At 40.5% G+C, this 13,790-nt stretch overlaps 1 protein-coding gene across 2 annotated transcripts in view; it reads left to right on the forward strand.

Annotated features, from left to right (window-relative positions):
• LOC105279513 (tRNA dimethylallyltransferase) overlaps positions 1-11,486 on the forward strand; it is a 134,687-nt gene extending 123,201 nt beyond the window's left edge. The window contains exons 6-9 of one of the 2 annotated variants that reach the window (XM_011339345.2): positions 9,843-9,939; positions 10,423-10,536; positions 10,728-10,913; positions 11,215-11,486. In XM_011339345.2, the coding sequence (XP_011337647.2) occupies positions 9,843-9,939; positions 10,423-10,536; positions 10,728-10,913; positions 11,215-11,346 (529 nt within the window). In that variant the 3' untranslated portion in view covers positions 11,347-11,486. The remainder of the gene's footprint in view (positions 1-9,842; positions 9,940-10,422; positions 10,537-10,727; positions 10,914-11,214) is intronic. The other variant, XM_026972777.1, reaches the window with a different exon arrangement.
• Positions 11,487-13,790: the final 2,304 nt, after the last annotated feature.

The following is a 13,790-nucleotide window of genomic DNA, read 5'->3' on the forward strand; positions in this document are numbered from 1 at the left end:
GTGGAAAATAACGCTTATGGCTGAAGTCCCAGAAATTTCGACATAAGTTTGTAGGTTCATATTTTGATTGGAAGTAAGAGCCGGCACACTGAGAAAAATATCATGGCCTATCTAATCGGATAATCGAATTACATAGTAACAAACGGATGTATCCGATTAAACTGTATGTTGGACAAAGAAAATGATCGGACATATCCGATGAAGGTAATCGGACATATCCATTATTTAATCGGTTTATCCGATGGAAATTTTTCTCAGTGCAGCAGTCATTCATATAGAACACGAACGCATTTGGTGTACGGAAGTATTGCTGAAACCATTCACCGGTTTGATTTTTGTCGCGGCCGCGCTAATGAAGTCGCTCGTGATTCCGTCAACCGACACGACTGGGAGGAATCATGGCGAGAATTAAGATTAAAGCGAATCCGATCGTTTCCCACGCCGCAAAGGCACGCTCGCTCGCACTTGCATGTGATATCCCTGTAGTCAGCTCACAGGTAGATCCAGCCCGGTTATCAGTCGCAGTCTCGCGACCACTTCCTCTTCCAGCATCACGCCGGTGTTACGCTCCTATCGCTTGCTTTCCAGTCGTGCGAGTCCTCTCCGCACGATCTTCTTCGTGCGGCGGATTAAATGCTTATCAGAGCCCGGCCGCACGCGGCTTCGATCGCACCGCATCTTTATAATATCTCGTCCGATCGTTATCGCTAATTATTATCCGGCGTGTACACGTGCACGCGGCGCGACGGTGCATCCGCTGCGACGGCTATGCAAATTGACGCCGTCGGTGCAATTTGCAGTCGCTGCGTGCCCGCGCGGCACGTGCAATATCGCGGCGCGTAACGAGGAGCTGTCGGCGGGACGTAGCCGCGTCGTATTAAACCAAGAGCCGAGAAGAAAGCCCAATTAAGTTTAAATACCGGTCTGATTGTGAGTGTGCGTTTGTCTTGACAATTAAGCTTAGCCGCCGCTTGTTTCTGTCCCTCTTTCACTTTTTTTTCTTTTGGAGTAGCGAGGGATTATTGTTGACTTGAGCAGTGAGCAATCAAAGCGACAGATATGACACTGATCTTTCCTCTACGCGAATTAAATCTCAGATAATTTAGATAATAAAATTTCGGGATATACTCGATGAGATCCCGTGTAGAAAAATTAATAGGGTCTTAAAAAGTCCCGATTAATTTCCTCAATATTAATATGGCCCTAAAATGGCATGTAACAAATATTTTTTCGGGACCTTATAAGGAAATAATAAAAAATATTGTTTTAATCATCTGTCCTATCGGGCCACGATGTGGCAATGATAGGGCATCCCTTTTTAGGACATCCCTATTTATTCCTTATAGGGACCTTTACTTTCTTATTAGGCCCTGACAATTTTCTGCACGGGATGTTGTTTGTTACGAAGATTGAAGATCTTTAGTTATATACAAATATTGGGTTGACAGGAAAATTGCACGGACTTTCTGCGATCAATCCAACATGTAATACATTACTGACAGAAATAAGTCAATAAAAAGAACTGTAATAATATAACGGAGAGATAAATTTTCATAAAATTGCGATACGACAGAATTACGAGTGACAACTTCATTAAGTGACAACACGATATACATAATTTAAGTGACGCATGTAAAACGCGCAGTGGGAACTTAATGACGCTGCTACGGTAGGCGGCCGAACGCTTGCGCGCTGATGTTTAAAATGTAATATATCATGGCGATGCACGAAAAAACGTATGGTTCCCGATATGTATCTTTTTGCGCGAAAGAAAAAAAAACGAGAGACCATAAACATGAATTGATGCATCGGTGTAGCAGTTGCATGCTCGTTAACTCCTGTTACATAAACTATGCAGGGCGCGAGATTACGCGCGGGAGGATGTCGCGGTTGCTTTAGTCGGAAAGCGGATGATGTCGCGGTCATGTTAACTCGGGTAATATAATTACAATTCACTCGGAACCTGAAAGTTAGCGACCGAGTTAATGGCGGTAACGGGGATATGACCAACGATCAGCTGCGAACTTGAATGTGAGCGGCAGTCATTTCCAATTATGCTGGAGAGCAATCTTCAAGTCGCGAATCTGCCACTGTCTCCTGATAGAATTCGCATTTAAATTGTTAGTACGAAATTCTTTAACACATTAGCATGATAATTACGGGAAAAGAAAGAAACTCAATACTTAAATGTCTAGCTGATCAAGCGATCAAGAAAAATGACGTGTTTCAATTTTTCTTTAAAAGGAAGACAATAGTAACCATGTAATTAGTTGAGATTGAAATTTTGATTAAAAGAAGTATTGAGATAGATTATAATTAAAAGATAGTTTATAATTGACAGACTACAAGGAAAGAAATATACGAAATATATAGGGTATCAATATTTGCTGCTCGCAATAGTAAGTATTTTCACGATAAAGCGAAGCGGACTTGCCGCCATGGCTTCGCGAAGTGCAGATAAGCATTTTATCGTGCTTTATCGTAGGCTCGGCTTACATTACAAATCCAGTTTAGAAATATCGACAACAATAAGTAAGACATGATTTGCCAGGCCATATGAGATAGATAAATTGTTCCTCCGTAATGTAACAAAATAAATAATTTAATCATGACTCAATGATTTATTAATTTATAATTAAGTGTAATATTTCTTCAATCTTTCGTATCAATTCGCATATTTCATAGCATCGATTATCGACGAGCTATTATCGATATATAATCGATTATAAATCAGAAACGAACGTGACCCAAATATTGAGTGGAAAATGACATTTCGTTCATTTCATTAATCACGTCGCACAGATATCGCGCAAATATCGGAGATTTAAATGCATAGCAGGTGTTCGGTAGTCGCCGAGCTTTTCAACTTAATAGATTCCATGATAAATGTGATTTATTCCGGTGGTAAAATTGACACAGGTATCTTATCAGACTGGTTCCGCGAAATATTTATTTCTGCGTACTATTCCTCGATATCGACTCGGAAATGAGACTCTTCAGAAATGATTCGCGCTCGCTGGATAATTTACGAAGAAGTGTCTGCAACTCTTTCGATAAACTGTGCAGTGAGTAACATTTGTAGCAATCGATTATTAACAAGACTGAACGCCGCCAACTGCGCAGAAATGGAAATTTAAACATTTTCGCGTTGCGGGTTCGTCCGTCAATTACGATGCTCTGGACGATGCAGATACGACTCCGATAAAAATGGCATATCGATTTCTCGAGGTGTATCGCCGATCATTGATGACTATCATTCCAACGATTACAAATAACTCTTCGCGCACGTTACATCGATGGATCTTGTCGAGTTTGCGGAAAAGACACACCTCCCGCCTCGACGTCTCTATCAAAAGTTCGTATCGTGGTCTTCAATTACCTGGCATAATTACCACACGGCTGTAATATGACCGTGCATAAATTTCATCGTAGACGCATAATTCAACGGTTGCACAAACGAAGATGCTATTGACCGATAAGCTACAGGCAGCGATCGAAGATTGGGACGATCTAGCGATCTCCTTACCGTAATTCGCGCGGTAATTTCGCAAACGCGACGAACCGAGCTACTTCGAGTTGATCTCTCGTGCACGCGTCGAGTGGAGCTGTTACAACGATATCTGATTACAACTTTAGCTGTTACAACGATATATCGATTATCGGGGACAGTACGACAATCATAGCACTCAGAAAGTAATACGGCGCCGTTGCATTACGCCTTGTTAACTTGTAACGATGCCATTAATAGCGTAATCACGCGTAATGTAGCGTACATAATCTTATTATGGGGGCCGGTGACCGCGCGGTGGCGAGCGACGGCAATGGTGTATCAATGTAAATCGATCGGCCTTGGATTGGAAGATTGGAGGATTGTTGAATACGTCGCCGACGCGGAACCCCTTACCGTTTCGCTATCGATCGTCTCCGGGCGAAGTGAGTTTGCGACTATGTTGATACCATTTATAGATTTGCTCGCTCTCGAAGGATTTGGAGAAAAGAGAATTGAAAGAGAAAGTGACTGCAATTCTTTCGGAATTCCCATAAGAAAGGATCGTGTATACGATTAATAATATAAAAAAATTCTATTTAAAACATTTTGCGTTTGAAAAAGAAAAGACATTAGGCACAAAAAGAACACACGTAAGTAATAGCTATAATTTACAAGGAAAATAATTTGTATATGCAAATTAGAGAGCTGCATGATTAATGTATCTCGCCGCTTTGTCTCTCGGATGAACTTCTCAAATATCAAAAGCCCGCCGGTGAAAGTCCGTTGATCGACAAGTTATCGTAGTATCGCGAACTTTCATCTGCGCGTAATGTGTAAGAGATAGCACCCGATATTCCCCGCGAAAAGTCTCGGAACTTGGAGAAACAGAAAAAAAGGAAAACTAGCATTGAAAAAAAAGATAGCGCGCTGCTGTTTCATGAAGACCATAAATCCCGGCAACAGCGAGTCGAGTCGATTATCTGCTCGCGGTCAGCTCGATAACTCTATATTTCGCGCTGGAGAAAATGTAATGTCGCGCGACGTGCAGCGTGCACGAGCTGCCTGGCAACAAGTTGTAAAAATATTTTAGAGCGGTTATATACGTGCGTATGGCGCGACGCTGATTGCTGACACTCTGTCGTTATCTTAATTACAAGCTCTAGTACTGTTACTGGCGCACAAGCGCTATCATTGCTACCAGTTGTGGCCGGTACTCTCTGTCGTTAAATATCATCGTGACTATTATCAGTACTTTATTATTACCATTATCATACTAGCTCCGAGCAAAAATGGGCCTGACGTTGCTCAAGAGATTCGCTATTTCCCGAACGGACTAAGATCTCATGAATAACGTTAGTATGGACGTGAATAGTGTTACTTTCTCTTGCCGCGTCGACGAAATGCCTGCAAAGAGAATATTTAACGCTAACGAGTCAATTAATAAACGGTTACTGTATGTAAAATAATCAAGTCCGAAGTGTCGGTCAAGTTTTCGTCGGTAACAATAAGAAACTTTGTAATTCAATTCGTTGAGAGTATTCCTCTGATACACGTCTTGCAAAACCAAAAGCGATGTCGAGCAACCTTGAAAGATAAAATTAGAAATAGATAAGTCATTATTATGGTATCGTGGAATTGAATAGTGTGATAGGTTTACCAATAGCTGCGTGGCTATATGAAGTTCACTTCAATTGATCTAAGGAAGCACTATCACTCATCTGTCAAGACGTGCATTTGGCGTTACGCAAACTTATCTTAAAATTGTTAGTGCTAAAACTGCTAGTGACATTTTTTGTGCAATACTTATCGCTCTCTATCTATTTGTATGCCGTTATGATTTTGAGCAAAGGACTCCTCTCATTGTCAGTCGATCTTAGCACATTCACCGCTCGAGACAGTCACTTTCTCAAAAGCCTGACTGTTAAAGTCTAAAGTAATTCTAATAAATAATATGATTCTTTCAAGAAGAATACAGGGTGAGGCACCTAAAACAGGCCACCTGAATATCTCGGCTATTATTGGTGATAGAAAAAAATGTGTCAGACCAAACTTGCATGGTTTCGAGGGACACATAATTTGTTCTAAATAATTTTTTATTAGGTGGACGCGTAGAGGTTATATGAAGGTCAACTTCGTTTTTTTAAATGGTATGATATGGTTTTTACGTACCATCTAGTAGAGCGTTTGAAGATGCGCACATTGATCTACGGGTCAAAATCATTCAAGGTCACTGAAGGCTAAAATTTCTAGGTGCTAGAACTTTTTCATTTCTGAGTTTACGGTATTTTCAATAGCAGAGAACTCTAGGCAATATAAAAAATATAGATATCACCAACTCAGAACTTCTCGGAAAAGAAAAAATTTCTAAGGGCTAGAACTTTTTCATTTCTGAATTTACGGTATTTTCAATAGCAGAGAACTCTAGGCAATATAAAAAATATAGATATCACCAACTCAGAACTTCTCGGAAAAGAAAAAATTTCTAAGGGCTAGAACTTTTTCATTTCTGAATTTACGATACTTTCAATAGCAGAGAACTCTAGGCAATATAAAAAATAATGATATCATCAACTCAGAACTTCTCGGAAAAGAAAAAATTTCTAACGGCTAGAACTTTTTCATTTCTGAATTTACGATAATTTCAATAGCAGAGAACTCTAGGCAATATAAAAAATAATGATATCATCAACTCAGAACTTCTCGGAATAGAAAACATTTCTAACGGCTAGAACTTTTTCATTTCTGAATTTGCGGTATTTTCAATAGCATAGAACTCTAGGCAATATAAAAAATAATGATAACAACAACTCAGAACTTCGCGGAAAAAGAAAAAATTTCTAAGGGCTAGAACTTCTTCATTTCTGAGTTTACAGTATTTTTAATAGCAGAGAACTAGGCAATATAAAGTAAATTATTTTCCCTTGCAGTTGGCCTTCAGTGACCTTGAATGATTTTGACCCGTAGATCAATGTGCGCATCTTCAAACGCTCTACTAGATGGTACGTAAAAAACATATCATACCATTTAAAAAAACGAAGTTGACCTTCATATGACCTCTACGCGTCCATCTAATAAAAAACTATTTAGAACAAATTATGTGTACCTCGAAACCATGCAAGTTTGGTCTGACAGATTTTTTTCTAACACCAATAACAGCCGAGATATTCAGGTGGCCTGTTTAGGTGCCTCACCCTGTATAATAGTCTGTTAAATAAATATATTTATTTTTCAAATTCAAAAGCCCATACTTCTACAATACTTTAAATCGATACCGATATTTTTCATCGTATCTTTTTCTTTCCTGGTTCCATCATAAAGTTGTTTCTCTCTTTCCGGCGAGCTTTGTTACGAGTATGAATAAGTGACGCTTCAAAAATCATGTTCCACAAAACGTCACATTTATGTCATGCTTTACGGTCATGTTTTACAAAAAGCTTGAAATTTATTATCGCGGAGCAAATGTTTGCATTGCGGTAGTGAGTATACGAAGCAACGCGGTGTACGAGAATAAGATACAAATAGAATACGGGAGCTGCGAATACCTCGTGTCAATAAGGAGACAGTAAAAAATATCACTGTTTAACGTTCGAGAGAAATAAATTATCCCGATCCCATTCACCCGGCTGAATTTTATTCACGTCGTCTTGCAGCGGCTACGGTCGAAAACTCGCGATGAAAGTCCGCGAGAATAGACGCATCGCGATGCTCAACGCAATGTTACGGATTTAGTATCTCTCCCTCGGCATGCATTTGGCATTGACACGTGTGCGAAGCGAGCAAGCATGTATCGTGTCCGCGATACTGCCGACTTTTTTCTGCCGTAAGTCGACGTTACGTGTTCGAGCGAGGTCGTCACACGATTGCTAATCGGACAGGCGTGATAAGATTCCGCGCCGAATCAAGACGCGAACTCATGTCGCCGAGTCGCCGTCTTCACGAGGATGCATTCGAATGCCCGTTAAATTAGCCGACGCATTAGAACGACCGGAGAATTCACAACATGCGGCATGTTATATTGAAATGCTGCAGTGAAACTGACATTGCGTATCCTGTTAAGTATTATGATACTTGCGTTAACGTGGATGATTTTTCATAAAAACAACGAGTCGATAGATAAGCAACAAATTTGCGATAATAAATTCGTCGCACGCGCGTATGGCGAGAGATCGGTATTTATCAGCATCGAAGCGATACATTTTGCAATCCTGAATAGGATGACGATCCTGTCGATCAAAGATCGAGTAGATTTATGAAATTTACGATAGTGCAATACAGACTTTCGTTCTGATAACAGCTTGTAATACCGTGCAATAAAGTAACGAAATAAAAATGATGCGCACATTGGTTGGCTCGATATTACTATTACTGGCGCTTCGGGCGTCACGCTCGATTCTCGTTTCGATTCTATTTTACTATTATGTTAGCTGCCTTGCATACATGGTAATGACACATTGCCAATTTCGTAATTAAATTTCACTCGGTGCCATACGTATATACAGTGACGCACGCGACACGTATTCGGCGAGAAATTACATTATTTGTACTGAGCATTCACAAGGAAAGGTTTTTAGGTGTTACACTCGGATTTAAAAAACTTTTTGCATGCAGGTAGGGAGGTCCCCAAATAGAAGAAAAATTATAAAAGTAGCGGCCCAAATGCATATTTGCGCGCTATGTGCGCAATTTTCGATGTTAGGTTAATTACTCAAAAATCCTATTTCCAATCGAATTCTTTACATTTTTTATTTCACCTAATGCACAACGCTTTAAAAAGAAATCAAAACCAAAATTAAAACTGAAAGAATTAAAAACCTCCCTTGACCAGATCTTTTATGTCCTCGTTATGGATTCTGATCAAATCTATTTAAAGTCGCATACAATAAATCACGCAGAAAGAGCAAACTACGATTTGCGCAATGTACAATTATTCCAAATTGTGCGCATTGGCAGTTGCAGTAAAAAATTAAAAAAGTTACGATGCAAACACCATTTTTGAGCAATGGGCCTTTTATACGCACTGTGCTCGCGCGGCACGAGATTACATTAGACGCTCGTATTTTCTAAACACACACACGCGCGCACACACACAAGTACACACACGCACACAGAAGCACATACGCACACGCACACACACACAAAATTATTCAAAGCAATATAAATGTGCATTAGGTGAAATAAAAAATGTAAAGAATTCGATTGGAAATAGCATTTTTGAGTAATTAACCTAACATCGAAAATTGCGCACGTAGCGCGCAAATATGCATTTGGGCCGCTACTTTTATTTTTCTCTTCTATTTGGGGACCTCCCTATCTGCATGCAAAAAATTTTTGAAATCCGAGTGTAACACCTAAAAACCTTCCCTTGTCAGTGCATATAGTCACACACGATGATACAATAACCGTACCCACAAGTAAAAGTAATTATTAGTGTTATCTTTACACTTCTTAAGTAATTATTAGTGTTATCTTTACACTTCTTCTGCCATGGGCAACGCATGGCGTTATGCAATCACGCTATCGGAATCCTAAGAAGCTCGAGACTCTCCTCTTCACGTAACATTATCTAGGTGATACAGTTTATCTCACTGAGACCGATTATTGCAATTCATTTCATACTTGAATCGGTTTTATATTTTTTTAGTTTTTCTTTATTACTGAGATGTTTAATACTTTTAATCTTTAATACTGAGGTTTTCAGGTAAAACAAAAACCTCATAAAATTAATGTTATATTACTTTGTATCATAAGAAGAAAGATAATTTCTATTTTTTAGTGTAATTATATACAAAATGAATTTGATAATTCTCCTTTATAGATTTTTCTTAAATTCGCGATGTTTCCTGAGTAGTCTTAAAATTAGATTATGAGTCTCTCTCACCTTATAACGCTTTTTACACGTTGACATATGACACAAAATTATCTACGCTGTTGCAACTTAATCCCATTTTATGGTACATTACTGTCAAAAAAATTTTAAGGTATTTCCCCCTCGCAAGCGTTTTATATCTTCCGCCATCCCGAGTAAACCGTAAATATTCTCATTAATCATGTTTTAAGAGTACGATCACAATTTAAAGGGTCGTGTCGGCGTTTAAAGGTCGACAAAAACATCGCGTATAATTTGTCCGATTGCACGATCGCGTTTATAGCAAGTGCAACGATCCCGGCTGCAGGTCAGACAAGTATCTCGTTTAATCGATCATTAGCGGCACTCCTACGATAATACGAGACGAAAAAGGGAACGAGTGAGAGAGAGGGGCGGGGGGGGAGGGAGAAAGAGACCCCCGTCGAAGTGACGGGGAAGAAAGGACCGGATGGACGCGATCGAAGAGAGAATGTGTTTACGTTCCAGGTCAGCCGATTACACGAAAGGCATCTTCCAGACCATCGGCTTCAAGGAGTTCCACGCTTACCTCATATTGCCCGAGGAGGAGCGCGCGAGCGAGAAGGTAAGCGGCAGAGATGGCTCGTCGATACGCGAGCGTAGCCGCGATCGCCGTTCGCCTGTCGAAACGCGGCAGCGGGCTCCGGTTGAGAGATCCTCAGCTTTTTCCGTCATTAAAACGCGCCGCGCGATCACCGCAATATAGTCCACCTCCGGTTGTACCCGCATCTCGCGGTCCTCGCGTGGTTCTCGCGCGATTCCTCGGTTTTTACCCCTGCCGTTGCGCGGGTACTTTCTCGAGCATATGTCCGCGGTTTCTTGCATGCACCTTTCCGATTTCAGCGTCAACAACGAGGACTATTCGAGTGCGCGAGATGTCGAACAGCCAAATTTAATATTAACGCGACATAATCGACGTAAGCGTTCGGCGGAAAGGACTCGCGACGCGCGATAGATCCCACCCCTATATCATTTTTCCGGAAGCGTGGAGAATTTGTAAATTTTATCGAGTAGTGAGAGAGATTGATATCTGTCTAAATTTACGCAGGGAAAACAGTTATTGCAGCAAGGGCTCGATAATTTAAAACTGTACACTAAGCGATACTCGAGGAAGCAGACCAAATGGGTAATGAACAGACTGATCCGCCGTGGTGATCGACAGGTAATTCATTTAGCTCATCTCGCTAATGGGCACACGTGTGTTCCTATTGTTCCAAATAGCGATTTCATTGAAATAACTCGTCCCATCTCCGCGGCAAATAATTTCTTTGCCAACGAAATATACGAACACCTACACACACATTACGTTGAGTAAGGTATAAATTACATGTCCTGCTTTGCTTTTTTTTCGAGGTCCCCCCTGTTTATTCTTTAGATTGCACCGACGTGACGAAATGGGACAGCCGCGTCTTAGAACCTGCGGCAGCGATCATTTCCGCGATATTGCGCGGTGAGAAACCCAAACAGCGACCGCTCAATGAGAACATCGAGAACCAAAAGATCACCGACAGTAGTACGAACGTGTATAATTACTGCGAGGTAATTACAAAGAATCGGTCGCATCGATTAAGCGTCCGATGCATTCTAGCGATCAAAGTAGCTTTATTAAATTATATACTACGCTATTATTAAATTATATAATATTGTTTAAATATATTTTCGTAATATTTTAGTTTTGCATTATTCCAAATTACGCTATGTAAAAACTGTATTATAATTCTAAGTTATCTTAACTTTTATTGACAAATCGGAAATTGAGTTGCATAATTTGAACATTATTTAACATTTTTTTAATTGTTTCTACGTTTTGATATAAATTTTTCTTTGCGTGTTGTTACAGGTATGCGGGAAAATATTTGTTGAAGAGAATCAATGGCAGGCGCATTTGAAAGGCGGAAAGCACAAACGAGCTTTAAAAAGGAAGGAAAAGCAAGCCCAGAAAACGCAAATAGATACATCAGAAAACTTGTGACACATATCTGTTTCCTTGTAAACAATGCGCGAACATTCGTTTGCATTTCTATCAAGTCTGTGATTATACTTGGCATTGCTAATTATTTTACTAATACTCATTGATGTAAATTCGTTGAAACATAAACTCATATTCGTAACTTGAACTTTGATTATTTACCATTCGTACATAGGAATTTATATTAGTGACAGCTGCTGGTTTATCAGTTAATGGTGAAAGAAATTTCTGCTTGATCTGCAGCTAGTAAGGCATCTTCTGATGATAACATTTACTAGTGAAAGCGAGAAAGCGACCTGTATGCAAGGTAAGTTACCGACTGCTCCGTTAAAAACTACCTGGGTAAGTCAGAATGTCACAAAAAGACTCTTGATGGTAACAAAGAAAATGTAGTTATTTATTTATAAAACATAAAATTATTTTAAATTGCACAATTTTAATAACGAATTATAAATTGAAATGCTCTCATGCGCTGCTTGATATTTTATATATCTGTGTGTATTATTCAATTCCGTATTATATCTTTTAATAAAATATTATTAGAAATATCGGAAAATAACATCGTTTCCCCCGCGAGAAATTGCGTTTCAAATAAACAAGATACTCCCGCGTGAAATATTTACGATGTTTCTGTAAGTACTATTGAATGTTATCTAAACTTCTGCCAGTCCATAACACGAACGTGCGCGGGAAAATGTTGTTAACAGATGTGTAATTCGCGTCAGGCGAACAATGTGAATGAAGCACAATGCAACCCACGTGCACAGCGCTGCAATTATATTTCGTAGAAACGCGGAAAGAGACTCCTTCGTAACATTGGTGTGAAATTAATTTATGCGGATAAATTTCTTCCGTTTCCCTGACTACAACATCGCGAATAATGAGAAATCACGTAATGCTAATTCTCCGCGAACGATGACATTACAGTATCACAAAGTTTATTTGTTAAAATACAAAAACGAACTCTATGTAGCTGAAGATAACATTTCATATAGCGCGCATAGTCAGAATATTATAAATAATAAAATCAAATTTTCGATCAAATAAAATCTTATATCTGCAAGTGGCTTTTATAATGATTCCAAAGCGTTCTAAAATTTATTGCAAGAACCGTGTTCTCGAAGTGCCTTAAAAATACCACGAGCTCCATGAGTTTTACTGTCGACGGATTTACTGCTGACGTCGGTCGTTCCGTTAATACGAGTATAATATTTTTTCTTTCTGTCCAACATGCGTACGTATGTACGTACGTACGCTGTCACGCGACGTGCGTTCCAGAAGACGCATGCACCGGTTGCGTGCAGTTCGCCGTTTACCGAGTCATTGTACCCTGGCATGCGCTAATCGCTATTACATATGCACGTTGCATTAAGGCAGGTCGCGCCGACGCATGTCGGGGAAGCACTTTCGAATAGGAAGCGATTTCTCGCTCGTTTCTGACTCAGCAACGGAACGTAGATTTTTGAAAGCGAATCTTTCGCAACAACGATACGATTGGCACGAGTACGATTCTAATCATCGCCGAATTTCCCCATCTTGCATTCCGGCATTCCAAAATTCCAGAATTCCGTCGTCCTGCTCGCCGGAGAAAGAAAAGGATTTCCTTGACGAGCGGAAACCAGCGGAAATTCAATGTTGCGAGGCGAATTCTCATCTCGCTCGCGACGAACGAGGCATCGGCGCGATGAAATCGTTCCGCAGGCTTGGGTCTGCGCGAAATTAACGCAAACAGAAAATCCGCTATTCGCTGATTCGATATTCCCCGGCGCGAACAGAGTTTGATTGTCGCGCAAATTGAAGCAGAAAGCCGGCGAGACGCGAGGGCGTCGAAAGTGTCGTGGCGAATCCGATTTTGCACAAAGCACGAGCGCACGCAACTGGTGTAACTATCGCGCGGAATAATGGCTCGCTCGCAGTCTCATTACGCGTGACTCACAAAGTCAAGCAACAAAAGGAGCCATCGATCGCGCCCGTATCTACGCGCCTCCTGCAATGGACCGTTAAGTTGATCACCTTGCCACCTCTTTTATTGCTAATCACTCGATAACTCACGCCAATAAGGAACAATATACAATACGTTATATTGTCCGTATCTTCGAGCGCTTTCCGTTACGGTTCATTATGATAATTTATGTTTCTCGGTTACCCCGAAGGCAACACAACGTAATTCACTTGGCCTCCTCCAGATAGTCGTGATCGATTGATCGCAGAAGTGGTACTTTTATCATTCACGTGTCTGCTGATTTATCGCGCGAAATATTTGTATCGGCGACTGTCCTTCGTATACTTGTTTTTCTCTCCGCATGAATATTTCCGCGGTTTTTCCGCGGTTTGGTAGCGTTCGCGGCCTTCCTTTCTCCGTCATCGCGCAAGCAACGAATTCCCTCATTGTCGGGTGCACCTGACGGGAACACGTGCAGGTATTAAGCGCCAGCTGGACAACTGGC

Source organism: Ooceraea biroi, chromosome 9, assembly GCF_003672135.1.
Source record: "Ooceraea biroi isolate clonal line C1 chromosome 9, Obir_v5.4, whole genome shotgun sequence".
Classification (NCBI taxonomy): Eukaryota; Metazoa; Arthropoda; class Insecta; order Hymenoptera; family Formicidae; genus Ooceraea; species Ooceraea biroi.